General features: G+C 44.6%; 1 protein-coding gene across 1 annotated transcript in view; it reads left to right on the forward strand.

Moving 5' to 3' along the window:
* Positions 1-27,889, forward strand: part of AUTS2 (activator of transcription and developmental regulator AUTS2) — a 1,199,563-nt gene that overhangs the window by 284,686 nt on the left and 886,988 nt on the right. Inside the window, exon 2 of the mRNA XM_036768802.1 lies at positions 12,030-12,242. Within this exon, the coding sequence (XP_036624697.1) occupies positions 12,030-12,242 (213 nt within the window). The remainder of the gene's footprint in view (positions 1-12,029; positions 12,243-27,889) is intronic.

Below are 27,889 nucleotides of genomic sequence, written 5' to 3' on the forward strand. Positions count from 1 at the left end.
TGGTCCTTGGATATCGGATTCAGTCTGTAAACATACATGTACCCACATGCGTGCATGCGTTTACATATACATGCATGAGAAAGCAAACACCCTTTGCTCTATTCACACATACACACGCACATATATGTATGTATACAGGTGAATATGTATGTGCATATATGTTCCATAATTCTCTGGTTTTGATGGGTGGAGTCCTCAATTTTATAATCTCTGAGCTTGAGTAACTGGTCCTCTGTACCCCATTATTTGTATGCGATCCCAGGGTATGCTTGGGGGCAAAATTGCTTCTGTTATTAAAGTGGGTAGGCAGTAAAATGACCAAAATTAGACATTCTCAGGAGGCCTCAACCCCTCCAAAGTGGGTCTTTTCCAAGCATCGATTTTTGCAGATCTGAGTGTTCTTCACAGGTGTTTGTGGACTAAGGAGATGCTCTGGCCAAAGCAGGAATAATAACATGGCACCTTAAGGTTTTCAAAGTCCTTATGTAAGTTAATTCATTTGACTCTCAAAACAGCAACCCTGTGAGAAGGATGCTGTTATTTATCACCATTTTAGAGATGAGGAAACTGAGGTACATAGCACTTAAAAGCCTTGCCCTGGGCCACTCGCCTAAGTATTGTCTTAGGCAGGATTTAGGTGAAAGTGGTGAAGTCTTTGAAAACAGACCCTCTTTGGTTTGTCCTTGGAAGTTACTTTTGTATTGAGCATTACCTGTTAGAATCAGGAAGACCTGAGCCAAATGTGGTCTCAGATGCTAGTTGTGTGACCCTGGGCAAGTCCCTTAAGCCCGTTTGCCTCAGTTTCCTCGTCTGTCCAAAGAGCTAAAGAAGGATATGGCAAACCGCTCCAGTATCTTTGCCAAGAAAACCCCAAATGGGGGCACAACTGAACAAGAGTTCCTTAAGCTTTGGAATTTATTTCGTGGCCTCAGAGTTGGGTGGGGGGAATTTCCTTTGAGTTCCTCCTTCTGCATTGGGAAGGAGGGTGGGGCTCAGGTTCTTGTAAGCTGCCTCAAATCATGACTTTTAGGACTCCTGGTACCCTAAGGATTATCCAGCTCAGCTCAGGTGTTTGATGGAGTTGCCAATTGAGGCCCAGAGAGATTGTGACTTGGGCAGCACCACACAGGATGGTAAGCAGGAAAGCTTATCTGCTTACTCCTAACACTCCTTGATGCCTGCCTTTCGTGTAGTCGAGGAATTAGAACGAAAATAATAATCACTGTTCGGATAGCTTCCTCTCGGCTCTCCCCAGAATCCCTCCACAAGCTTTTGATGTAAGAACGCCTCATGTCTTCTCCAAAGAACGCCGTGAGAAGAGTTTTACGGTTCCCACCTCCATTTTACAGATGAGAAAACTGAGGCGTTCAGAGGCTAAGGGACTTACTGTTTTCTCACTGTTAGCTGTTAGGTTAAATTAAATTTGAGAATTTGTCCAAAGCCACTGAGCATGAGGTTATGTGTTAGGTGCTGGGGATCCCAAGACAAAAAACAGAACTAGCGCCTGCCCTCGAGGAGCTTATATTCAACTCCCATTTAGAAGAGAAAATTCTGGCATGCTAACCCAGGTTTCCTTCTTAATTGAAGTTGTGGGACTCTCCCATTGCTCTGTGCAGCACCATTCATGCTAGTGAACAATCCCATGGCTTGTTTTCCCACTACGGAGGGTCCTTGGGTATTTAATTGCATTTCATAATAACACTTTTTTTTTAACCCACTGGAGTAGTCAGAATGACCACGTGTTTGCTTGGGTCCCTTTCTCAGCTGGTGATTCTCAGTGCACTGTCTCCTCCTCTCCCCTGCAGCTGTCACAGATGGATGGCTGTTTTATCCGCTCTAATGCCAGGGAAAATATTTGGGTCCAAAGTTTCCTTATTACTCTTCTTCCTCCCCTCCCTCCTCGTCTGTTGGATTCAGGTTTCACGCTGTAAATGCCAGATGTAGGACTGGTTGTTCCATCTCTCCCCAGCTCCCCTCCCACCCCTTCCCTCGCATCCCTTCCCAAATTGTTCTTGGCTATTGATCCTTTCAAGGTAGGTTAAGGCAAAGGTTGGGGGTCAGAAGCTGGGTTACCCTGGCAGAGATGAAGGGCAGAGACTAATCGGCTCCCCACTGTGTCCATTTCTCTCTTTCATGTGCTCCAAATTAGTTGACACAAATGTAAAATAAACTAAGAAAACGCCTCTTTTCTGAGGGGAATTCTAAGTCTGTCCCAAGGCTGGGCTCCGGTTAGTTTAGTTTGGACTCAGCTATCTCCCTAATGATGCAACATTCTCCCTTCTCCATGCCCCCTATGAAGGCATGTTTGTATCTTTTTATGTAGTTGGCCAGAGTGGAAATCTCAAGAAGGTTTTAATTCCCTGATGGAAAGTGGAATATTTTTATATCTAACTCTGGGCTCTGGCCCTGTTTTAGCTAATCAATATGTTTCTATTTTTAAAAAAAAGACAGAAAAAAGGAAGAATAAATGAAAGAAAAGCAACTTTTTTAAAAATTGTATTTTTCTGGGGCCCTTGTTTTAGTTAAAGCAGTAGGTAGCACATGTTTTCAAGAAGAGAAGTCTCCTGGGGAGCAGGAGAGCCTAGATGGGAAGTTGTCCAAGAAGAAAAACCAAAGTGGGTGTTTTTTCGTCACATCTGGATCAGATTTCTGGATTTCAGAAAGAGCAGTCTTTGAGTGTGTTGGGATTTACCCAGCTGGGGAACTCGGCCACAGGGGGAAAGCAGTGTTTTTTTGAGTGAATAATTCACATAATGGCTTCAGCCCCTCACTTTTCTTTGGCCAGTGAGGTGTCAAATTCCAGCACAAGGAGTTGGATCCTGGTTTCAACCTACCATTAGGTTTTGATAATTCAGCATTAGGCATTCCTCGGTTCCTCCTGGTTTATTTTCCTTGGGTTACCTCCTGTAGCCAGCCCTGGAGCAAAACTATATAATCTTACCCTGCCTTTCACAGCTCTCTAGGATCTGGTTTCAATCTAACTTTCTAGGCCCTTGGTAGCCCCACCAAACTGGACTCACTATCCCCTGATGGGGTCTTGTGCTTTCTCACCTCTGGACATTTGTTTAAACTGTGCCCTATACCCGAAGTTCCATCCTTCAGTGTTAAGCCCTAGAAATGGATTATATTTTAGGTGGAAATGAGTCAGAAATGTTTCATACTTTGCTCCTCCTTCAGGTATCTGGTTTTGAATACAGCTGAGAATTCCGTGTGTTTCAGTTTCTCTTCCTTGTTCCTAGTGTGATTTTTTTGGGGGGGGGTTCTTTTCCCCTTTTGGTCTTCCTGTGTGTGTTCTTCATGTCTTCAAGCTGTGCCGATAGCATTTTCTGCTCTGTTCATGCTTCTGGATAGTCTCCAAAGGTTCACCATATGGAAGGAGGCAAGGGGAAGGAAAGGAAGGGAATGGAAGGGGAAAAAAGATTCTTTTTCATTACATCATATTCCTCATGTTATCTGAGCCTGCAGTCTCATTAGAGGATGCTAACGGGGCTGTTGAGGAAATTGAAAAAAATTTGGCCAGAGGACATGGATTCAAATCCTCAAACAAGTCATTTTATCACTGGTCCTCTGTTTCTTAATATGTAAAATAAATGTTTTGGATTAGGTCTCTTTTAACCTTCCTTCTCTCTGCAAATCAGTGATTCAATGAGCCTGAGAATATTTTAAGCCTTGGAGTTTATTCCCCGAAGGCTATGGATTGTGGGGATCGAGCCTACCAAAATGTAGTCCCCACTTAAACATAAAGTTCTTAAGGGTTGGGCTGACTGGACTCATGTATTTGTTTTTTCCTAGTCTCTGGCACAGTGGTTGGCACAAAGTGGCTTCTTTTTTGTATGACACTTGGAGGCATGTAAATCACTTTATATACATCATCTCATTCGAAGCTCACAGTAACTCCGGGAAGTAGGTGCCGTCATCTTTATTTTTCAGTTTATGAAGCCGAGGCAGACGGAGATTGAAGCTCTGTGCCCAGGCACACACAGCTAGTAAATATTTGAGGCAACATTTGAATTTGATTCTTCCTGACTTCACCTCCAACACCCTATCCATGGATCCGTGGATTACCAGCCAACTCTCCTTTACCTGTGGGACGTGTGAAAATGCCACGCTCCTCGGGTCTTTACTTCAGACAGTAGTTTGTGCATCACCCAGCAGCCGCCCTGTGTTCTGGAGGTGCTCACTGATTTCTAGTGGCCTCCCTTTTCTATTCTTGGCTACCTATCCTTTATCCATGGGGATTGTAGATATACTAACGAAAGTTAGGAAGACTGAAAGGCAAGAGTCAGAGATGCATCACATCATGAATTGGGAACTGGAAAGGATATTATGCCATCTCGTTAACGTGAGGATCATTAAAATGAAGGGTCTTGGGATATCAGTCCCTGAATAATTACAGCATTTATCAATGGAGGTCATGGATTGGGCTTAAAGTCAAGAAGACAACGGTTAAATGGCTGGCCAAGTCATTTTTACCTTTCCAGTCTCAGTTTCCTGGTCTGTAAAATGAGGGATGTGGACTCAATGGTCTTTGGAGACCATTCCCGCTTTAAATACATGATCCTTTGATCTAATAAAGATTGGCTTTGGATTTAGTTTAATTCCTACCCTTGACTTTAGTTGTGACCTTGGGTAAAATCAGTCCCAGTTTTACAGATGAAGAAATTGAGGCAGACATGGTTAAATGACTTGCCCAGGGTCACATAGCTACTAAATGTTTGAAGCCAGATTTGAACTCAACAAGATGAGTCTTCCTGACTCCAAGCCGGGCATGCTATTCATTGCACCACCTAGCTGCCCCAGGGCTAGGTCTAGGATGCTGCAAAGAGTCCAGATTTTATAGAGGTGCCATCATGAGATTCCCTGGTAATCTTGGTTCGAGAAGTTAGAGCCCTAGCTCAGATAGGGAACATGAAATGCATCACTCTTGAACACAGGCTAGTTTGTTGGCCTTGATTACAATTGTCTTTGCCCACTTCCGTCTATAATCTTAACTGGAAACCTGGAAACCATAGTTTTTCATCAGCAATGTCTTGGTCTGTCCCATTTTGCAAAACTCTGCACTATTTGATTTTAAAATTCAAGTGTGGCCTGTGATTGATGGCCTCTGGAGAAGGATCGTAATTTGGGGAAGGGGTGGGGACAGAGGCAAGAGTAAGATCAGCTGTACTGGAGAGGGGTTCGCTGCTGAAGGAAATTACCTCCGTATTTGGTCTCTGCACAGACCTTATCAGTGAATCTGCAGCCGCTGTGACCCTGCCCTCTATCTCCGATGACCTAAAAATCATGTAATTTCAACCATTTTAACAGCCTATTCCTGTCTGTTGGGCCTTGCTAGAGAATTTACCCCCTTTCTGTTGCCTAGCAAATGTTTCTAAATCTCTATGCCTCACTGAATGCTATCCATCGGTGCTTGGGCTCATGTTATTCTATTTTATTCAGTCTCCCTCGCTCTGCTCAGCATCAGGTGGATCAGTTTTAGACTGCCTGGCTCTAATTTCCCGCGGTTCTTCCAATATCCTCATCCCCTTCTCCCAACACCCTCATAAACGTTTGTCATTCTAACATACTTGTCCAGTTGTATACATCTGAAAATGGCAGTGAGCCCTTAATTCTTTTCCGTCTTTGGACTGAAAACCTTTTTTTTTTAATTTCAAGTTAATCTGACGTGTGTCTTGAAATGGGAACTCTGGAAGAAGGTGCTCTATCATCTTAGGTTGCCGATTGATTGATTAAAATAAATCAATAAATCATTCCTGTGGGATTTCTCAATGAAGGCACCACAGAGCCTGTCTATAGGATGTTCTTCACCACTTTGAGAATTTTTTGCTCACAATTAAAAGCTTTTTGCTTTAAAAATATATTTTCTTTCCTGGAATGATGAGCATTGAATGACGAATTTGCTGATAGAATTCCCTGGCTTGTTGGAAATTTGTCATCAAGGCAGGTCAGGGTGGAGAGATTTTTGGAATCAGAAGATCTGGGTTTAAATCCTCTTTGGGAAGCTTCTTGGCCTCTTTGGCCTCAGTTTCTCCAGCTGTAAGATAAGAGTAATGGATTAGGTGATCCTTGCAGTACCTTCCAAAGCTTAATGAATGACCCTTTGAGTTTATCTCTAGGGCTGTCACTTCCAGCTTTTGATCAATTATAATTTAATTCCAATATGGTGGAGATATGGACTGGATCTGTTTTTTCTTTAGCATAGGAAACTCCATTTACCAACACATATGGGCACCTTCGCTGAAAGTCAGAGTCTTAGAATGCTGAGAGCTTTTCCCCAGGGTCAGTGTGTCAGACAGCGTATGTCAGAAGCAGGGCTTGACCCCAGTACACAAATCCAAGCACTCTGTAGAGGGGCCTTTTCTTTTAGAAGAAACATGGAGGAGGTGGTAGATAAAACTCTGGTAGGCCTCAATGGTAAGGATGACCTGAGTCCGAGTCTGGCTTTGGGCACAGATCCTTAATGTGACCCAGGCAAGTCATTGACCAAGTACTGATTAAGGTGCGTACTCTCTACCAGTTATTGTGCAGAGGCTGTTAATGTAAAGAAAAGCAAAAAAAATAGAAGCTGTCCTCAATGGGTTCATATTTCAATGGGGGAGACAGAATGCAAAAAAAAATTGTACCCCCAAGAGATAGGGAGTGTAATTAGCAGATGACATCAGAGGGAAGTGGGTACTCAGAAAAAGCTTCCTGCAGGAAGGAAATATAAATTGTAGATCACTTGTCTGTTTGTTTTGGTAGAAGGAGTTTTAGGTGAAGGAACTCCCTTTACTGATGGAATCACATGTTTGGATTCACCCCACCTCAAAAAAAGTTTAAAAATGTACCAGAATTGTTGAGAACATCAAATGAGAACATGTATTTAAAATACCTTGTTACCATGATAAGCCTAAATATATTTAAGACATTATAATACTTAACGTGTTATATAAATGTTAGCTCTGACAAAATAAGGGTAATTTTTTTGGACCATTGTAAAAAATATAAACTGCCCGTTGTATCTGAGACATCTTCTCATTGACCTTACGAATGAATGGATGGATAATGAATGGGGAAACCTTTATCAAGCATTTCCTCTGTACAAAGCATGGTGTTAGCATGGCTTAGGCCCTGGAGATACAGATAGGGAATGAAGACAATACCTGCTTTCCCAGAGCTCCCTCTCCTTTCCCCCCTCCCTTTCAGCACTCCAAAGTTTGAAATCTTCATATTAATTGGCCCTACGATGATTGCACGGCTCCCGATCAAGCTTCTCCGGGTCTGCCACCAGCTAATGTCGCAGCATGGGGTCCATTTGCTCGTTGTAGTTCTTCTGTGGTGCAGCCAGATTGGCCTGATTACTATGCCACGTGGAAATAAAATGGATTTTTGGGGAAAAATTATACCATGCATTCATAAATATTAATTCCTCTTTGTATGGAATGGTACATAATTTTTCTGTATACATTAGTGGCACCTTGGGGGAGGAGACGGCTTCAATCTGCAAAGAGAAAGCTGTAATTTTTTTTAAAACTACAGTTAATGCATTATTGAATATTATTTGGTTATTAATTCAGTACCCTGCATGAGTACAATGTGGTGCAGTAGGTGGAATGATCGACAAAGGGGAGAGATCCCGTGGGCTGTTAGATATTAGCGTCACAAGTGGCCCAATTCACTGATAATATGTAGAAGTGGTCGGCAATGGGCTTCTCAGGGATACTGTTCTTTTCTGGGAGCCATCATTATTCACTCCTAAGAGGTTTTGCATAAAAGCAGGTTATCTATTTTGGTTCCCCATCAGGGCAAGGAGAGGAGAAGTTGGTTCTTGTGTTTCATCACGAGGGGAGTTGGTGGAGGCCGTGGGCACCGCAGGCAGGGTTTGGGGATAAATGGCTGGGCAAAGGCTGGGATTGCTCGGCTGGAGGCAGAAGGCTGCTTAAAGCTCAGAATTCTGTCTGAAGCTCCTCTCCATTGCCCCACTGCTCATGGAGTCCTGACCCTCCTGGGGCATGGAGGAGCAGTAGCCGCAGAAGGGGCAGCCGGTAGGGGTGGCTGCGTTGGAACATTTGGCTGAATGCAAAGGATGGTGTTACGGCTTTGGGGGCAGAGAACATTATATAGCTTCCTATATGCCCTGCTTGCTTTTCCAGTCACTCTCCCCCCTCCCGCCCCCACCATAGAACTTACGAATTGTTGTTGTTGGTCCTTTGTTTTCAAAGAGGACCGATGACATCACGAGGTGACGTCTTGACTCCCCTGGAGTTCAGTGAAGGAACCTTGCAGCCCTCTCCTCTACCTTATTGCAGACAGAGAGCCTCCTGCTCGAGGTAGCTGCCATCTGGTATTTTCTGAAAGGTCCTCAAATGCCTTTGTTGTGTGAAGTCACGCCTTCCAACTTGGCACAGCTCTCACTGGCATCGAGTCTGTCCTTACTTCAGAGGGCTGAAGTGTCCCCCCCGTGGCTCATAGCGCTGCCCGGCTGGACCAAGAGGAGACAGTGTTGTCCTCCTTCCTGTCAGTCAAGCAGACAGCTGCTCTCTGCAGTTTTATTAAATACCTTCCATCGTCCAGGGGCTGAGAGAAAAATGGAAAAAACGACAGAGTTCTGGTCCTCAAGGAGCTTACAGCGTAGGGGGAGAGCCTGTGTCTGTATCTGTGCGCCCACGTGTACGTGCATGTTCACAATGCACACATATCCATGCACAGACACAATATGCATTCATGCATACACATAGACACACGTGGCACAAATATACACATACATATTCATCCATACACATATGCATATAATTCATACATCGACTATATGTACACACATATAACGTCATGCCTGTATGTGCATATATGTATACATGTACATTCACACAGAGACTATATACACAGTCACATATGCACGCACATATGAAGTCCTGCCTGTACATATATGTACGTGCATATGTATACATGTACATTCACACAGAGACTATATACACAGTCACATATGCACGCACATATAGCCATGCCTGTACATATATGTACACGCACGTGTATACATGTGCATTCATATATACCTATACACACATAAACGCACACATTCATAGATATACATAGATGCATATAGATAGGTGTGCAGATATGTAAAAATATATTTAGAATATGTCCAGAGTCATTTGAGGGAGGAAAAGGAGGCAAGAGCCTTTGGGGAGGGGGCAGTCCACACCACACATACTGTTCTGATGCTGATTTTTTTTGCCTTCTCTAGGTTGGATACTGCCCCCTCTGCCTTTACCCTAAGCCTTCTCTTCATGGCTTCATTTCTTCCCTACTTACTCTTTCTGCCTTCTAAGATCGAATGATAAGGCATTTTTAAGGTGGTTATTAAGTATCAGACATCGTGCCAAGTGCTGGAGGTACAAGATAGTTTCTGCCCCGAAAGAACTTGCATTCCGATGGTGGTGGTTGTCCATTTGTTCTCAGTCATGTCCGTCTCTTTTTGTCCCTATTTGAGGTTTTCTTGGCAAAGATACTGGAGTGGTTTGCCGTTTCCTTCTCCAGTTCATTTGACAGATGAGGAAACTGAGGCAAACAGGTTGAAGTGACTTGCCCAGGCTCCCATGGCTAGTGTCAGGCTGGATTTGAACTTCTCAAGTCCAGGCCCAGCACTCTATCCCCTGTGCCACCTACCTGCCCATTTTAATGGTAGAAGACAACATACAAAGAGGAGTAAGATGTGTGCAGGACAGAATGATTTGGATCTCTCCAGGAAGTGATGTGGCAATGTGACTCCAGACAAGGTGAAGGACCGAGAGCCGGGAAAGCCAGGGTGGAGCCCCAGATTCCTGTGGGAGGGAGGAGGAGGAAGAAGGCTGAAGGGCAGGTGGCCTGATTTGGAAATGCCAGGAATTGACAGTGAAAGGTCTTTAGAGTTCCTTAGACAAAGTTGGATTTATTTTTTTTAACTTTTGATATAAGATTTTATTTTTTCCCCAATTACATGTGGTTGGATTTATTTCAGAGGTGTCTGGACTGACTAGCATATAATGGTCTTGAAGGCAGAGACCTTTTCCCTTTCGGTGATTTGCTACGGTGGCTTCCGCCTGAAGATGCTTTCAGGGATGTTTGGGGCTGTTAACTTTGAGGTCTTTGTCACCTGTTCCCTGATTTGCTCAGTAACCAAAGACCCGGTTTGTTGAATCGAATTGATTGTGTTGGAACTGGGCCCACCATGAGGGACATCTCTTCCAACCTTCTGCTGTTGTGGCTGATGAAACAGCACTGGGGCGTGGCCTGCTGAGGTCACATAGGTGGTAAGCAACAGAGATGGGATTTGAACCCATTAGCCTGTGAGCTCCCTGAGGGCAAGGACCATCTTTTAACTCTCTTTGTATCCCTGGCACTTAGATGCTTAGTAGGTGCTTAAGAAATGGCGATCCACTGTTGCTTCATACTGTAGCCTAGTAAAATAGATGGTGGAGATGGCTTTACTCCCAATGCAGAGATCAGACTGAGACCTAATGAGACCAGGAAGTCTGTCCAATTTCACTTCTCTCCGGCATTGTAACCCAGGGTTTCCAAGATAGTCAATCCATCAGCATGCAACTATTGAGTGCCCACTGAGTGCCAAGCACCAGCGATTGTGTCCAGATCGTTTTCCTCCTTATGTGTGTCATTTTAATGCCTTGGGTACCTGTGGCGCTCCCAGCTCTTGTCACTTCTGTGGGATCCATCGTCTCCCTACCTTCTCTCTCACTGCCTTCTTCCAGCCTGGCCAAACTAGCCCCTCATGAATATGAATGAAACGTTACAGTTCATCATGACGATAATGTCATTGTTAGAGTTTGTGGAGGAGATTAGATGGAGATTGGAAATTAGGGATGCTCAGAGAAGCCTGTGTTTAAAAAAAAAAAGGTAGTTCATTTAGGAAACCTTCCAATTGTGGGTCAACAAGTTTTTCTTCCTGGCTATTAGAGTCATTTGGCCGGCTCACTTTGGCCATCCTGGAACATTTGCTGAGCTGAGTAGATGCCCTTACACGTTGTTTGAGGGAACTTGCGTTATAGACCGGCTTCATAGGGCAGTGAACTGAGTGTGCTCAGGGGACCAGGCACAGGGCTGGGCAAAGGACAGAATCTGGCTGTCGTGTGCCGTCTCGGGGTAGATGAAGAATGAATGAATGAACGAACGAGAGAACAGAACCTTTATGAAGTGGTTTAGTGTCTGAGGCATTTTGCTAAAGCTTGAAAGGGCATCGTGATGACCAATCACCATTCCAGTGGACTCATGATGATGCTTCCTTAGAGGGGCGATGGACTTTGTGTGTGTATGTGCGTGCACATACAAATATGTACATATATGTAAATTTGTGTATATACATGTATGTATTTGTGTGTACGTACACATAGGTGTATACACAGGTACATAAAAGTATATGTGTATGTGCACATGAATATGTATGTATGTTTATAGGCATTTTGTGTATCTATACACATTCACAAATATGTGTCTATGCATGTGTATGTATGTATTTGTGTGTATACACACGTGTGTACATATATGGATATATATGTATCCATATGTGTATATGCCATCATGAACCAGCCAAATGACTCTATTATACACATATATGTGTTATATATGCATGTGGGGTGTGTGTGTGTGTGTGTGTGTAGAGTATGGCCAGTGTGGGAATTTTCTTTACTTGACTAACCCATGTTTGTAAAAAGGATTCTGTTTTGCTTGCTTTCACAAGGAGGGGGAAGAAAAAGCTTGGTAGGGAGAGAAGGTGGATCTTCACTTGAAAGGAAAGCAAAATTTAATTAACAAAAACAATTATTTGTAAAAAGAAAGGACATTGAGAACAGTCCCTCTTCCTCAGCATAGAGAGGAATGATGTGTGACCCTCTGACAAGTCAGGTGAAAAGTGAGAACGCTGCTGCCTGGCTGTGCTCCCGCTTTCTTTGTTTTTTCCTCATCTTCTCTGAGCACCTTCGTTTAGCTGATGCTATAGGTCTGGTCCCACATTCCTGTCTAACCACAAATCCTCTCTCCTCCTCTTCTCTGTCTTGCAGAAGGATGTCGCACTTAAGCCTCAGGAACGAGTGGAAAGACGCCAAAACCCCCTAGCCAAGAAGAAACGAGAAGCCCTCACCAATGGGCTGTCCTACCACTCCAAGAAGAATCGACTGAATCATCACCACCACTACAGCTCAGACCGAGAAAACGACCGGAACCTCTGCCAGCGTCTTGGGAAACGGAGAAAACTCCCCAAAGGACTGCGACAGGTGAGTACCCCTCGGCTCCTCCTTGTTTGCCTTTCCTGTCCACCCTTTGGGGCAAGGTGGCTCCATAACCGCTTTGGGGAGCTCAGAAGAGGGAGTGGCAACGTGGTTGGAAATCCCTGCCTGAGTATCCGCCATGCTGCCCTTGGCTGTTGGGTGAAACCTTGGCCTTGGTTGACTGTTGGAGTGGTTTGGTCTGGGGAGCCGGCGCCCTCACCCCAGTGTGATATGTGAAGGCCTGACTGAGTCTCTCCTGATCCAAGTCCAACAGGAATCTCTGATTGGGATTAGGAATTTTCGGGGCTTTGTTCCCTCCCTGGGAGTCACACTGCTGTGGCTACTCCTGTTTTCTGATCATGCAGAACTGGGCAAAGGAATGGTGGCTTATTTTGGAGGGGGCCTGCCTAATCAAGACAGATGGATCTGGAAGACTAATTGCTGTACCCAGAGCTCATTTGTAGTGTGTTCTTTCCAAGGTGCTGTCGTGTGCTCTCCTGGGTTACTAATGGCCGTTCCCTGGAGCGAGCTCTCACTGGCTTGCGTGAGATTAGAATTCTTAAGAAATCATTGTTGTGCCCTCCAGGTGAGCAGGGAGAGAGTGATGTGCAGAGAGGAGGCTAGCCTGGCCTCATCTTTCAAGTCCCTCTTTGTGAGGTTGGGCTGATGTGGGGGCCAAGACTTGGTTTAATAATTAGGCTTAGCCAAAGTCGCAGGCGAGTCCATTCCCTCAGCTTTCTCTCAGATGTTTTCCTCCTATGGAAATCCCCAGGGAAGAAGGATTAATACACGGAAGGGAGGGGGATTCTCAGATTCCTCTGGGATAAATCTAGGCAGTTGGAGGTGTCCCTGGAGCAGCGGTGGGTGGTATCTCCTTGGCTCCTAGAGGTGCCATCCAACGATGGTTTATGGTGATTTTCAGGCAGCTGAGGATTGGCTATTGGTTTATAGAGCAGGTGGTTTTAATTACAAGCTTCACAGGTAACTGGGAGAGTGCCACTGTTTCTGTAGGGTTGTGGTCCTCCAAGAGTGATCCAAGGATGGCTGCGGATACCTGGGTCACTTTCAGGGGGCTCTGGAGATCAAAACAATCTTCCATAATAGCACTAATACATTTTAATTTAATATCAAAAGATATAATCTGCAGAAATGAAAATATTCAATCAATTTTAAGAGTGAGACTAAAACATGGGTATTCTAGGGATATAAAGAGATTCTATCCACATCATGTACTAGGCTTGTGTGTGTGGGTGGTTTTTGGTGTGTGTGTGTGTGTGTGTGTGTGTGTGTTTTAAGCTTAAGAAACTACGAGAGGCTAAAGGCTAATAAGATTTAGAGTTTAAACACGCCTTTAGAGTCATTTATTCCAGCCCTATCTTGCTGAGTTCAAATCCAGCCTCAGATAGTTAGCTGTGTGACTGACCCTGGACAAGTCACTAAACCTTCTTTGCCTCAGATTCCTCATCTGTAAAAGGAACTGAAGAGGAAATGGCAAAGCACTCCAGCGTCTTTGCCAGGAAAACCCCAAATGGGGTTATGGAGAGGCAGACAAGACTGAAAACGACAGAACAGTGACAAAAGTATTTTACAGGTAGGATGGGAGAGGCAACACGTGGAATCATGAAGTCCCAGGTTTGAATAACAGATCAGAAACATGTTAGCAGTTGGTGCTAAAAGCACAACCACTTCCCATGATGAGTGTCAGCTCAGGATCTTCCAAGTCAGTGTCTATTTATGCTTAAAAATACATTCACAGGTCCTTTTCAGCTCTAAGTCAATGATCCTGTAAGTGACTTCTTTTAGGAACTATAGGATAGCTGTTTTCAAGCCAAGCCCTCCTGGTGAAGCCCGCAGTTCTAAATTAAGAGGGCCCGGATTCAAATCCCATCTCTGATCATCACTTCCTGCATGACCTCGAGTAAATCAGTTTAACTCCCTGACCTCGGTTTCTGCATGTGGCAGTGATATGGAGTCGGAGTAGATGACCTCTGAGGTCCCTGTCCACTCTGGATCTAGGACCCTAGGATCTTCATCGATGCCACATCTAGCATTCCTTCCATGACAACACATTGGGTCCATAAAGAGGTCCAATTGCAACGACCCGTGTTTTAAATGGAGGCCACTCAGGTCTGTGTGTATGGATAAATGAGCCAGTTATAGAAGGGAATTATCCTAAATGTAAATTCAACAGGAATATTGGGCCACTAGCAAAGTGGAGATCACTCATTAGTCCATGAGCACTAATTAATTATTATGTGCCCAACGCTCTGCTCAGCGCTGGGGATGGATGCAAAGAGAGAGTTAGAATAGTTCTTGCCCTCTCACAATGGAGTGATGTGAATACTGGCTGACTATGCCATTGGGAGGGTGGCGGCGGGGCAGGACAACAATTCGTGTTGTTTTTTTTTTGTTATTTTGTTGTTTCTCAGTTGTGTCCGACTCTGTGTGACCCCATTTGGGGTTTTCTTGGCAAAGGTATTGGAGCTCATTTTACAGATGAGGAAACTGAGGCAAACAGGGTTAAATGACTTGCCCAGGGTCATACAGATAATACACTTCTATCTTGTAGTATTAGAAATGAGTTTATTCTATGGAGCTGAGCAGGGAGCAGAAGGAGAGAATGATCTTGAGGTGACTGTAGGAAAGAAACACGGTGCCGACGCGTGTAGAAATAGTGTCTGCTTGGGAGGAGGAGAGGTCTAGAGAGCAGGAGAAGGCTTCTCCTATAAAGGAAGGACCATGTTTCAATTTGGAAGGCCATGTATGACTGGAGACCATTTTGGCTTGAATTCCCAGTGAGTCATAAGGATATTAGGAGAGAGGATAAGGAAGCAGACGCTTTTCTAATTTCCGTCGTGTCTAAACATACACAAATGCAAACAACTGGAAGCTTTGTTCCTGGCCCAGAGCTGGTCCTTGATAATTGTTTATTGATTTATTAGATTAATCTTCTGTAGAACTCTGATGGACAGACTTGAGAAATGGTCTCTCCTCAGCCTAGTTAGGTGCTAAATGATTGAATTACTGTCAAAAGGACATCTCAAGTCAATCACCCCTCTTATTTATAAGGACAGGGGTGCTACAGTAAGTAAACAAGTCACCCTGGCCTCAGTTTCCCAGTCTGTAATATTCAAGGGCTGGACTAGATGGCTGAATCCTTAATACAGTATTTGAAATTCCTTCTTCACATGAGTTTTATGTTTTACTCTCCCTTCTCCCCTACCCTGTCCTCTTCCCACATCTGTAAGGTTGCGGTTGATGATCCTCTGAGATTTCAGCCAGTGAACCCTTGTTGGGAGAGGAATGGCAAGATGAGAGCATGCCTGGAGGAGAGTTCTGAAGTGAGTGGATCTGAAGTCCTGGATTTGAGTGAGCTCTCAGCAGAACTGTAGATGAAAGAACGTAGGAGGCAAGGGCGTAGACTGGAGCCTTTGTTTCTCTGTGGGTGATGGAGAGCGGATTAAGGCTTCATCTGATCTGGAAATGGGAGAAGAACTTAATGCCAGGCCTTCCCTTAGCCAGCAGGAAGATGCTTGCCTACTTCTTAGTGGAGAGGAAACAATAGGATTTCTTGAGGATTCATTGAAGCTAACTAGAAGTATACAATTACTGGCATTTTTTTTAAAGTTTAAAGGGACAGGACCGCCTCAAAAAAACCAAACCACATTTTTCACCCTTAACTTGACTGATTATAAGCCTTAGTTCCTGTGACTTATCAGGCTGTAAAATGAAAGCTCTTAGCTGGCACTTAACCCACCCTGATGGAGTTTATTTGTGCGAATGTATTTTTAAGCATAAATAGACACTGACTTGGAAGATCCTGAGCTGACACTCATCATGGGAAGTGGTTGTGCTTTTAGCTGGTTAAAAACTCAACTGTCTTTGAGCGGCCCAGAGAAGAGATCGGGGGTGGAGAAGCCAGACTGGATATCTCCCATGCTGCAAAATTGCATTGCTATCTGATTTCCATAAATCATAAAACAAAGATGTTCTTCAGAACAAAATGTTTGTTGCAGATATCTCTCTCCCCCCCCCCCCCCTCTCTCTCTCTCTCTCTCTCTCTCTCTCTCTCTCTCTCTCTCTCTCTCTCTCTTTCTCCATCCTTCGGTCCATCTGTCTGTCTATCTATGGTTGGAAATGCCTTCAGAGGACATCTAAGATCCCCGATCGAGGGCATGAAGGGCCTCATTTTAGAGTTCTACAGACACTCAGTGACTTGCCCAAATAGCACACAGTCAGTGTCTTACATAGGATTTGAAATCAGTCCTCGGGCTCTAGCCTTAAGGGCAAATATTATTTAAAAGGTTTCCTGGCTGCTCTGATTAAGTCTCTGTACAGCATTTGTTTTGAGAGATGCTCTGTGAGTGAATGAATGAAAGCCTTTGCTTGGGGCGGGGGGCGGGGAGGGGGGTCCTGTTTCTAGGCATTCACAACGAAGGTGTAATTTAGTGAGCCTCTTGTGTCTGGAGGATGATCATGGCATGGATTGGCGTGGTGCTGGGGAAAAATCATAGCTGGTGATTTGTTGAAAATGTGCCTTAGGAAATGAGGGAGACAGAGACTGACATATTTGAGCAACGAGAATGATGTTGCTCACATAGGCTAGGGGGTGATTTCAGTTCAGCCAGGCAGCAAGCATTTCTTAAGTACCTACCATGTGTCAGCCACTGTGCTAGGGAATACAGAGAAATACATGCCCTCAAAGAGCTTACATTCTGCATGGGAAGATAGTCAATGAAAAAGCATTTATTAAACACCTACCAGGCAGTATACTAGAGGCTGATGATACGACACCAACAAAATCAAATGGTTTATATGGATAGATAGTGAATCAAAAAGCATTTATTAGGCAACTGTCATATACACAGGCAGTGTACTGAAGACTGATGATTCAGTGCCAACAAAATCAAATAGTCTTGGCCTTCAGGGAACTTATTACATCCTAGAGATAGTCAATCAGTGAACATTTATTAAGCACCTGATGTGTTCCACACCTCCCCCTTTAGGAACAGAGGCTAGAAAGGCAAATGTCCAACAGTTGTGTGGCTTCCTCCCTCAGCCACACCGTTGACTCGTTTCAGGAACTCGCAAATCATCTACACCGCGGCCCCTTTCGCATCTCCTCTCTCTCTGCAATAATCCTGCATGTGCATCCCTGATGGGAGACTTGCTTTTCCTGGAGATAATGTTCATCGTTTCCCTGGTGTTGAGCCTTCCTTTCTGATATGCTCACCACGAAATTTATCTGCTCAAATTAACTTATCCTGGCAATACTGAGCATCTGAACCTTTCCTCTAGCAGGCTCAGCGGAAGTCAGGTATCAGAAAACTCGCTAATTAGTTTTTGGTGGAAATCCATCCAGTATTCACCCAGGTATTTATTCAGCGAGGCTGTAATGTCTGCAGGCATCTGGAAATCCAAACATTGGAGGCAGTAACATCGTTCGAGTTTGTGTTTTACTGGCAAAAAGGTATTTGAACTTTCGCTCTGTGGGCTTTTTCAGTTTTCACTTGTTATGCTTGTTAATGGAGACATGAACTAGGATTTTATTTTGAAAATGTGATTTGAAGTGAAAACATTTTTACTAAACACTGAAGAATTCAAAAGCTTAATTTTGGGGGAGAGGGTCTTCAGAGGGCTCAGATTTCAGATTTTCTCGTCAGACAATTGGTAGAATTATGCATGATGGTTACATAAAGCAATGGACCACCATTTGAATTTCTGTTTTCCCTCGGACTGAACCTTTGGCCAGACCAGCAGAGATAATAATAAAACAGCAGAGAAAATGGAAGCTGATTTGTAGAAGTGATCCAGAGGGCCTCTTTCCATCTCATTAAGTGGCTAAATGTGCCCGTATCCTGTAAGGGTAAGACGGGGCCTTCTTTTGCCTTTTGATAAAGATGTTTTCGCCCCTCATTCATATGGCTGTCCTTTTACTATGATTCCACTCTCTCCTGTAATGAAACCCTCTTTTGCAACAAAGATGCAGAGTTAAGACAGCCTCTTTGCTTTGTGTGACAACGTATGCCTCATTCTGCGTGGCGGTCCACCGCCTCTGTGTGCAACAAGGCATGTTTCTCTTTGAAGTCAGGACTGCTTCTGCCTGTCCTCTGTATCTCCAGTGATTAGCACATAGTAAGCACTGCGTGATCTCTGCATTGATCAGATAGATCCTGGTATGTTTTGACAATGTCTTACTTATGTTACATTACGTTGCTTGTTGTATTGACTCTTTTTTTGGTGTGCTTAGCTTTGGTCTGAATCAGCTTCTTTCTTAAAAAAAAAAGCTCTTACATTCATTTTTTGTAGGCCTTCTCAAGTATGTTTTATGATTGCTAAGCTCTGAATTCTCCATATTTGCTTCATATTTTTATATATTTTTTATTTTTGTTTTCATATTTTCCATATTTGGCTCAGTAATATTGGTAGGTCAGCTAGGTGGCACAGTGGATAGAGTGCCAGACCTGGAGTCAGGAAGACATGGATTAAAATCCTGCCTCAGATACTAACTGGCTGTTTGACCTTGGGCAAGTCACTTACCCCTGTTTGCCTCAGTTTCCTCATCTGTAAGATGAGCTGGAGAGGGACATGGCAAACCCATCAGTATCTTTGCCAAGAAAACCCCAGAAGGGGTCACAGAGAGTTCCTGGCCACGACTGAAAAATGACTCTTCTATATTTTATGAATATAAACAGTTTGTTCATGCAGTCCCCTTTTGACTAGGGCCCTCTTTGGTGACATAAATAGGCCTATAGTTTTTGTATATGTTGGACTCTTCTTTCTGACTTTGACCACCTAGGGGTTCATGACTAGGAATGGTATTCCTGGGTCGTAGGAGATACACAATCTAGGGATTTTCTAATATAACTCCAAACTGTTTTCTAGAATGGCTCAGCCAATTTTCAGCTCTCCCAACAATGTATTAGTGTGCCTTTCTTATAACAATATTTCCTCGTTTTCTTGCACTTCTCTTCCGTGTTCTTGTGTCTCATTTATTTTTCCCCATATGCAGAAATTCTGGGACATCTAGTTTGAGGATCCCCCCAGATGACCCGTGCCCAATCATAGAAAAAATAGCTTTAGAGGAAGAAGGAATCTCCCAAGCCATTGACCTTGAAACCCTTCTTTTACACATGGGGAAACTGAGGCCCAGGGAGGGGAAATTTAAATCTCTAGAGCTGGAAGAAACCTCAGATACCATCTAACCCAATGCCTTTTTTTTTAACATATGAGGAGATTGAAGCTTAAGAAAATAAATAGTAATAAAATAATAAAGATAAATAGTAATCCTGCTCTCATGTGCTACATTTTCTACTCTCACAGCCTCAGTGGTGGATGAAACAAAGGGAAGAGGTTTTTCCTTATCAAGACAGCGTTGGTGGAATGCCAACCCAATGGGTTCTCTCTCCATCCTCCAGGAGGCCAGAAGAACATTCGTTTCCTTGTCTAGGCCATCCTAGAAACGTCCTGATCTCACCTCTGTGGTTTCCCTCCCCTCCCTGCCAGCTCTCAGCTTCAAGGGATAAACCTGACCCGTGTCCTGGGTTCTAATCCCTCCTCCTCTGCGCTCTTCGGGGGGCCTGACGCCTCTTCCTCCTGCAGGTGATGCGAGGGAGCCGGCCAGGAGCTGGAGCCGGGTGGAGAGGCTGCTGGCTTCCAGGGGCATCGGTGGGGGAAGCGGAGCAGATGGGTTTGATCGTCGCTCGCTGGGTGATTCCGGGGAGGGTTGACGGTGCTGGTGACAAGCGATTTACAACGTGCTATTTACAGTTGGGGTTTGCAGTCTTTAGCAGCTGCCTTCGTTATTCCTTTCCATGAGCCGCTAATTGAAAAGGAGATGGTGGGTGGGCTTGGAGAAGGAGCCGACGCTCCCGCCTGGAGGTGTCCGATGGAACAGTGGAGCTCTGGTCTCTCCACTCCCGGTGTGTGGGTTCTCTTTGGCCACGAGCTGCGGGGGGCCGTGGCTATCCGTCTGTTGGGCCGGAGTGCTTCTATCTGGTACTTTATTATCAGTTAGTGCCAGAAGGGACCTCTGAGGCCGCTCAGTCCAGCCCCTCCATTTTAAAGATGAAGAAACTGAGGCAAGCAAGGTTAAGCGACTTGCCCAGGGTGACCCAGCTAGTAAGCATCTGAGCCCGGATTTGAACTCGGGAAGATGAGTCTTCCTGTCTCTAGGCCCAGCATTCTATACACTATGGTGCCACCTACCTGTCCCAGAAATGTCTGCCATTTATTGTTTCACTCATACAGAATACTTCTTGCGTGGTGTGACTTGGATATTTGAGGGCATTCTGCAAGGAGATTAGGGAAATCTCTGGGGTCGGGGATCTAGGGAGTCTCTGAGAGTGCGGATGGCAGCCCAGGTTGGCTGGACTCTAGTTCTAACGCTCTAGCTAATCTCAAGAGCTGGACTTTCACCAGACTTGTAAGTAGAAACTTGGCGTTTTATTGATTTATTTATCTTGGCTCTCCTTTGCTGGCCCTGGCAGCAGCGATGATGTGTTCGTCAAGCTCCCAGCCATCACCCCTGGTACCTGGGAGTGGGCGCGCGTGTGTGGGTTTCTTTGATTGTTTATTCTCATAATGGCCTTGCAACGTTAGATATTGTGCCTAACAACTAATGCTCTCTCCTTTAGAAGGGCTGTTATCTCCCTCTTTTTAATTAAAAATGAAAAAGGGCACAATATTGCTGCATCTCCTCTCTGACTTTCCCTCGGATGTTTTGGGGAATGGAAATGGCTCCAAACAGAACTGTTTGATATGCATGGGGTGACTTGAGCTTCTGTTTGCTTCTAGGTAGGACTTAGGACACACACACACACACACACACACACACACACACACACACACACACGCAGCCTTTCACTGCACTTAACCTCTGTCCGCAAGCCCAAGGCCCACTTTGCTTAAGGAGCCCAGCCATTTGAATGCATCCCAGGCACTACTGGGCTCTAATGAGGCTTAATGTGCTTACTGGACAGAACGAGGATCTGGGTGTCCTGGACCCAGGGCAGAAGCACAATGTGCATGGTTTCCTTGCACAGGAGACCTTCCATTCCATTCCTGGGGTGATGGTTCACCCCTTCCCTCTTATTTCCCCGGCCCCCATGGGGGATTGGAATCATTGGGAATTCCCTGGAGGCAGGGCCTTTTGGGAGCTATGGTGAACAAGGCCGTGTTGCACGTGCCTATGTTCACTGATCCCAGCCTCGCAGAGGCTGCCACTCTGCCTCTGTATGGCTGCCTGCAGCCAGTCAGCCTCTGGTCCTTCTTGGCCCTTCCTCCCACCCCCACCCCCTGCACCTGCTCCTTGTTTGGTGAGAGCCTCCATCATCTGTCTTGAAATAAGATAATGCGGACGGAGCTGGACAGGCCCTAATGGCCAGCGATGGTTCCGAGGGACTTTCATTCGGCCATAATTAGGTTTGGAAGCAATCAGCTGCCCTCATTGGGATTGGAACAAACATCGCAGAGGATATAGGCCACAGTAATCTAGTCATTTCATAGTATACGAAGAGAGGGAGGGAAACGGCATTTCATTAGCAGAAGCCGTGACAAATTCTAACACCTTGACAACATATCTTGTGTGAAATTCATCTGCTTCAGCATCCTGCCTTATGGACCTCATAGCATTCCATACGTGTGCTGGGCTTGTCCCTCTTCTTCGAGGGTCTCTGGTTCTTAGACAAGTTGGGTTGACCTTGAATATTGGTCCTGAACAATTCTATGCATTTGGATGTTAAATCAAAAATGTGTCACACATTGCAGATTTCTCCTCTTTGTACAATGACCTGAATGTTGAGTTAGAGCTGAGAGAGCTCGTAGGAGCCAGATGGACACCATTTCATCCTAGTGAGGTCATAAGATCATAGAGGACTGAAAGGGACCCCAAAGGCCATCTTTTCTAACTCCCTCATTGTATAGGAACCTTATGGGTCAACTAGTCCAAACCCTTCTCCCCACCTTTTTTTTCACACAGGAGGAAACAGGTTAGGAGAGGCCACAGCAACATGGATCTGCAGCTGGAAAGGACCTTAGGGACCATCTATCTAATGCCCTCTGTTTACAAGGGTTTGGGAATTATCTAAACCATTTCCCTTATTTTAAAGACAAGGAAACTGAGGCCCAGGCCAGTCATAGGGTCATAGATCGAGAGCTGGAAGGAACTTCATAGGCCATCGAGTCCACCTTCCTCTCTAGGCTCAGGTTAACCTAGCTAGTGCACCTTACAGTCAGGATTCGAACTAAGATCTTCTGACTCTACATTCTTCCCACCATACCATCCTGCAGAGCTGAGATTCAAGCCAAAATCCTCAGACTTCAGATCTCTCTTTCATTGTTTAGATGAGAAGCGTGAGGCCCACCTTGGAAGAACCCACACACTGGGAGAAGTCACTGATTTTTCCTTTGCTTCCAGATTCAGCCCCCTTGGCTCATTAGCACCCTATCTCCTGTATTAAAAGCCATGTATTTTCCTCTCTTCTTTACTCCATGCCATCTTCCCCATTACCCTCCTCTTCCTCTTGGTGCCTGTACAGACTCGTGTTTGGACCCTTGGAGTTTTTCTTCATAGGTCTGTTTCTGTGTTTTAATAATTGCTAAACAGCTGTGTGTTTTGGGAGAAAAATAAAAATGAATTGACTTCTTCAGATTTGAGTGATCCAGGCCAGGGCGGTACCCCACCCCTTGCCCCTCTTTAGAGGTCTTTATTTTAATGTTTGTTTAAAATGAGTTAAATTTGATTAAATAATGGTTTGAGGTGGATGATAGATAGAACTATAATAGAGAGACCTGGGTTAGAATTACAGTTCAGATGCTTACTGGCTGTGTGACCTTATATGAGTCACTTGAGCTCTCTGACTCCCAGTCTCTGTCTCCAAAATGGCAGGGTTAGACTCGACTCAGAAGACTCTCCTTTGAGCTTGAAATATAGGTTCCTGTGAATTTCTGGCTTTTGTTTAATGAGAATTAGAAAAAGGGTGTTTGATGAAAGAGACCTCTTTCCTTTGTAAAACCAAGTAGGACCAAATACCGACAAAAAGGGAGGTGGGCTGAAGAATCAGGCATTGGTAACTTGCTGAGTTTTGACCCAGGCATCGTGGAATCTTGGTACACGTGGCTGTGGGCTTTAGAAATGGCTTTTGTTTCCCCCGAGGCTTGCAACAAAATGATCTACAGAATACTTGCTAATAAAATGACCCACCCCACCTTATGAATGAGACTTTTAATAACCATTGGAGTGGAGCAGATGGCTACCTGTTCATTGCCTTGGGTGGTCATGGAAAGGGAGACAAAACAGGGTCCAAGACCCTGCTTCTCTGATGGCAGAACATAAAGACATTCAGGGACTGTGTTTGCAGCTGGTTAAACAGAGATGCTAAGGGGAAAGAGATTGTCCCAATCGATGGAGACCTCAAGCTTATTCAAAGGCTGATTTTTTTTCTCCCAACAATGGGTTTTCCTGGCTTCTCATTCTATTCTGCTGTTTTGAATTAAAAATCTACCAAAAGGTAAAGGCAGCATAGAATAATTGCTGCATCCTCCTGCGGCCCCTGCTTTTTCTAGACGTGCAACATGCAATCCTCCTGAGTTTTCTGAGGAAGGCCCCTTGTCAACAGAAGCACATCACATAGGCTACTTTTCACACAAGCTCTTACCTGACACCCCCAAAGCCATCACACAGTACCCTCTCTCTCCAAAGGCAAATGACTTTGTCCGTGTGTGTGTGTGTGTGTGTGTGTGTGTGTGTGTGTGTGTGTGTGTACATACACACGCACGTTGATGTCTATGTGTACATATTGTAGCTTCCCGGTATGGTGTAACCTTCTTGAGCAAGGATCAGTTTTTGATTTTGGGGTTTTTTTTGACTTTGTGTCTCTAGCCCTGGCATGGTGCCTTGCAAATGGTGGATACTTTATTTATTTACATTAAACTGAATTCAAGAAATTGTACTTTTAGGATGGCTTTGCAAAAGAATATCATTTTGTCAGACCACATTCCCTAAAGTGTGAGTTCAGAAAATTTCCAGTGTGACCTTGGGTAGATCACTTTTAAACTCCGGACTTCAGTTTCCTTATCTGAAAAGAAAAAAAAATTGGAAGGGGGTCACTCAAATGCTACTGAAGTAAGATGGATTTTTGTGACCTCTTTTGGTCCCGGTGAGCAGATGATACACTTTCCTCCACTTGGTGGAGAGGCGGGGGGCTGTGGATGTGCAGTGTTGAATATACTGTATGATTGAGATTTTTGATCTCACAGTTAGACTTAATTCTTTCCCTTTGTTGGGGGGGGAGGGAGGGAGGGAGAGAGAGAGACACATAGAGACACACAGAGAGGGGGGGGGAGGAAGAGTGAAACATTAATCAAAGGAACTAGAAAAGCTTAAAAAACCCAAGGGGGTTGAACTTTGATGCTCCTTTTTGTTGTGACTCAGGATTTACACACGGAGTGATCAGTCCATATTCCCCAGGTCACAAATTACAGCCCTGAATGGGAACAATCCAGCTTTGACCTTTTTTATTGAGAAAAGATATAAATCCAGACTCATTGAAGGTGACCACGGTACTTTGTAATCCTCACAGTGTTTCACGGATGTGAAATATTCTTATGGTTATTGTATGTGTGGCCCAGTGGGTTGAGCACTGGGCCTGGAGTCAGGTAGACCCGAATTCAGATCCAGCCCTGGACACTTACTAGCTGTGTGACCCTGGACAAGTCACTTCACCCTGTTTGCCTCAGTTTCCTCATCCGCAAAATGAACTAGAGAAGGAAATGGCAAATCACTCTAGTATCTTTGCCAAGAAAACCCCAAATGGGGTCATGGAAAGTCAGACATGACTAGAACGATGGAACAGCATCAAAATCATATGGTTGGCTGTGAGAGCTAGCGCTTTTACTGGCCTTTAAGGCTTGCAAATTGCCCTCCAGATGGTGTCTAATTCGATCCTCTCAAAAGCCATGTTTTATAGGTACTATTATTATCATGTCCATTTTACAGAGGAAGAAACTGAGGCAGAAAGCCAAGACTTGACTAATGTGTTATATGTGTATTGTTTCATTTGCTCCTTATGAGAACCCCAGGAGGTTGGAACTATTTTGAGATCTAGGAAGGGCCGGCTCAGAGAGGTTGTGTCACTTGGCAAGGGTCACACATCTAGCAAGTGTCCACAGGCCAGATTGGAAAGCAGGGCTTCCAGATGCGAAGGGGAGGTTTAGAGCAGTGTGTAGAGTGTTCTCAGTCCATCAACCATCAACTGTTTAAGTACCTATTGTAAATAAGTGCTTTGGGGGCCTCCCCAGAGTTTCACTTGTATCTAGGATGCATCATTCCTTCTCAGACCAGGCTGGTGACTTAAGGCTCATTATTAGGAGGCAGGGGATGAAGAGAACATTGGCTTGGAAGCCTCGAGACTTGGCTTAAGACAGTCCTTCTGCAGGACTCAGGGTGATCATCTGGCTTCTCTAGTTCTCGATTTTTTCATCTGGGAGCCAAAAGATGATCAATTTGGAGCTGAAAGGGACCATCGAGACCATCCAGGCCAACACTCTCGTTTGCAGATGGTCCCTTGAGGAGACAAGTGACTTGTCCAAAGCCATACGGGTAGTGTCTCGGTTGAAATTTGAACCCAAGTCCAGAATTTTGTCCACTGTGCTGGGATAGAGAGGTTGGAATAGATGATCTAGCTAGATGAAGTGATAGAATACAGAGTAGATGAATAGGTTGCCAGTCTGTGAGCCTGAGACCCCTGGAAGGAATTGTGAGGAATCTCTGCTTCTGTCTGTTAAATTCCTAGTAATTGCTTGTCATTGTGTTTAAAAAGAACCAGATATTAAAAAGGGTCTTTGGAAAAGGCTGGGGACCACTGGGCGAGGTCTTGTCTGAATGATGTTTGCCTTTTTGGTTTTAATCAGTCCTGTTCTCCTTTTCTTCACATTCACATGGAACCTTCTTCAGTTTAGAATTCATCATTCCCCGGTGTCTGTTTGCAGTGGTAATTAGCCAGTGGCTGTTCCCACCTACTGAAGATAGAGTTTCTCCGGTTTTGCCTTCATACATTTGCCAAGTCCATCTGTGCTTGGAATGGACCTCTTCACCTTTTCTTTTTAGAATCGTTTAAAAGACAGCTCAGGTACCCTGTCCTACAGGAAGCCTTCCAGGATTCTCCTAGCCATTAGGGAACCCTCCAAGGCCCCAGCTTACGTTGTTTTTACTACGATTGGATATTTGCATACTGCTTTTCTCTAAGTAGAATGTGAGCAGGGGCTGTTTTTTTTTAATTCTATTATTTGGTAATTTAAGAACTTAGTACCTCTTGTATTTATGGGTCCCCTCCCTTCCCCTTGTAGGGCCTGACAGCTTGTAAAGGATAACTCAGAAATGCTTGTTCACGGATTACCTAGATAGGAGGTGCTGCTGATTAATAGATTGTCAAACAGGACTTGTCTTTGCAGTGCCTTGGGCCTGGGATGGTGCTGGGCACATAGTAGGTCTTGAATAAAAAGTTTGAGGATCAGTTGCTTAGCACATTGTGTCTTTTTCTTCTCAGCACTCCGAACAGCTCCCGGATATTCAGGTTTGGAAAATGTTTCTTGAATTGACTCGAAGTGTATTGAATTGAGATCTGTGCTCTCCTGGTCTTTCTTGTGTGACCTATGAAGTCATTTTTCAAAGAGCAAGCCTTAAGGAAGCACAAATCAGATCAGAAGCCGTGCTGCATCTGGAATTGGTCTAACGTGATCAATGCCCGCAAAAAAAATGAGTCTTTTAAAATGCAGATTTATTTTGATTGAGTTTGGGTTTGTTCTCCTTTGATGCGGGGTGAGGGGGCATCTCTGTGGTTCGCTTCTGCTTTGGTCTGCTGTTCACCCCGTTGAAATATGGGGCTTGGCCTACGAGTGGAGATGTCTCCTGGGGACTGTGGACTTGCTTCTTTGGCTTTGGAAAATGAACTTCTTCAGGGCAGGGATCTCAGAGGGATGGTGGACCTTCTGATAAGTGATCTGACCTCTTCGATTATCTAATCCAAGCCTTTGGGGTCTTTGTTGTTGTGATTATTCATTGTGTTTCACTCTTTGTAACCCCGTTTGGGGTTTTCTTGGCTGAATGATTCGTTATTTCCTTCTCTAGCTCATTTTACAGTTGAGGAAACTGAGGCAAACAGGGTGAAGTGACTTCTCCAGGACCACACAGCTAGTGTCTGGGGCTAGATTTGAACTCGGGTCTTCCTGACTCTAGGGCCAGTGAGCTGCCTCCATCCTTTGGATTACAGAAGAGGAAACGTGAGGCAGAGATTTGTCTAAAGCATTCAGTTGAAGGAGAGAATCACAGACCTAGCGCTAGAAGGGACCTCAGGAGGGATATTAGTCTTACCGTCTCATTTTACAGATGTGGTAACTGAGACCCGGATACATGAAGCAGCCTATCTGTGATCACACAGGTAGGAGCTCAGGTCTTCTGACCGCAACTTCAGGAACCTTTTTGCTCTCTCATCCCACCTCCCACTGACAGTAGATTAAAAAACCAAACCAAACCACAGCATGTTTTTATGGGTTGTTTGGGAGTGGGAAAGCCTTTTGTCATATAGTTATAAATGCGATCCTATTCCCTGGTCAGTTTATAAAAAGTCTGTTTAACCTATAATTGAGTGTAGCAA

This window comes from Trichosurus vulpecula, chromosome 7 (genome assembly GCF_011100635.1).
Source record: "Trichosurus vulpecula isolate mTriVul1 chromosome 7, mTriVul1.pri, whole genome shotgun sequence".
Classification (NCBI taxonomy): domain Eukaryota; kingdom Metazoa; phylum Chordata; class Mammalia; order Diprotodontia; family Phalangeridae; genus Trichosurus; species Trichosurus vulpecula.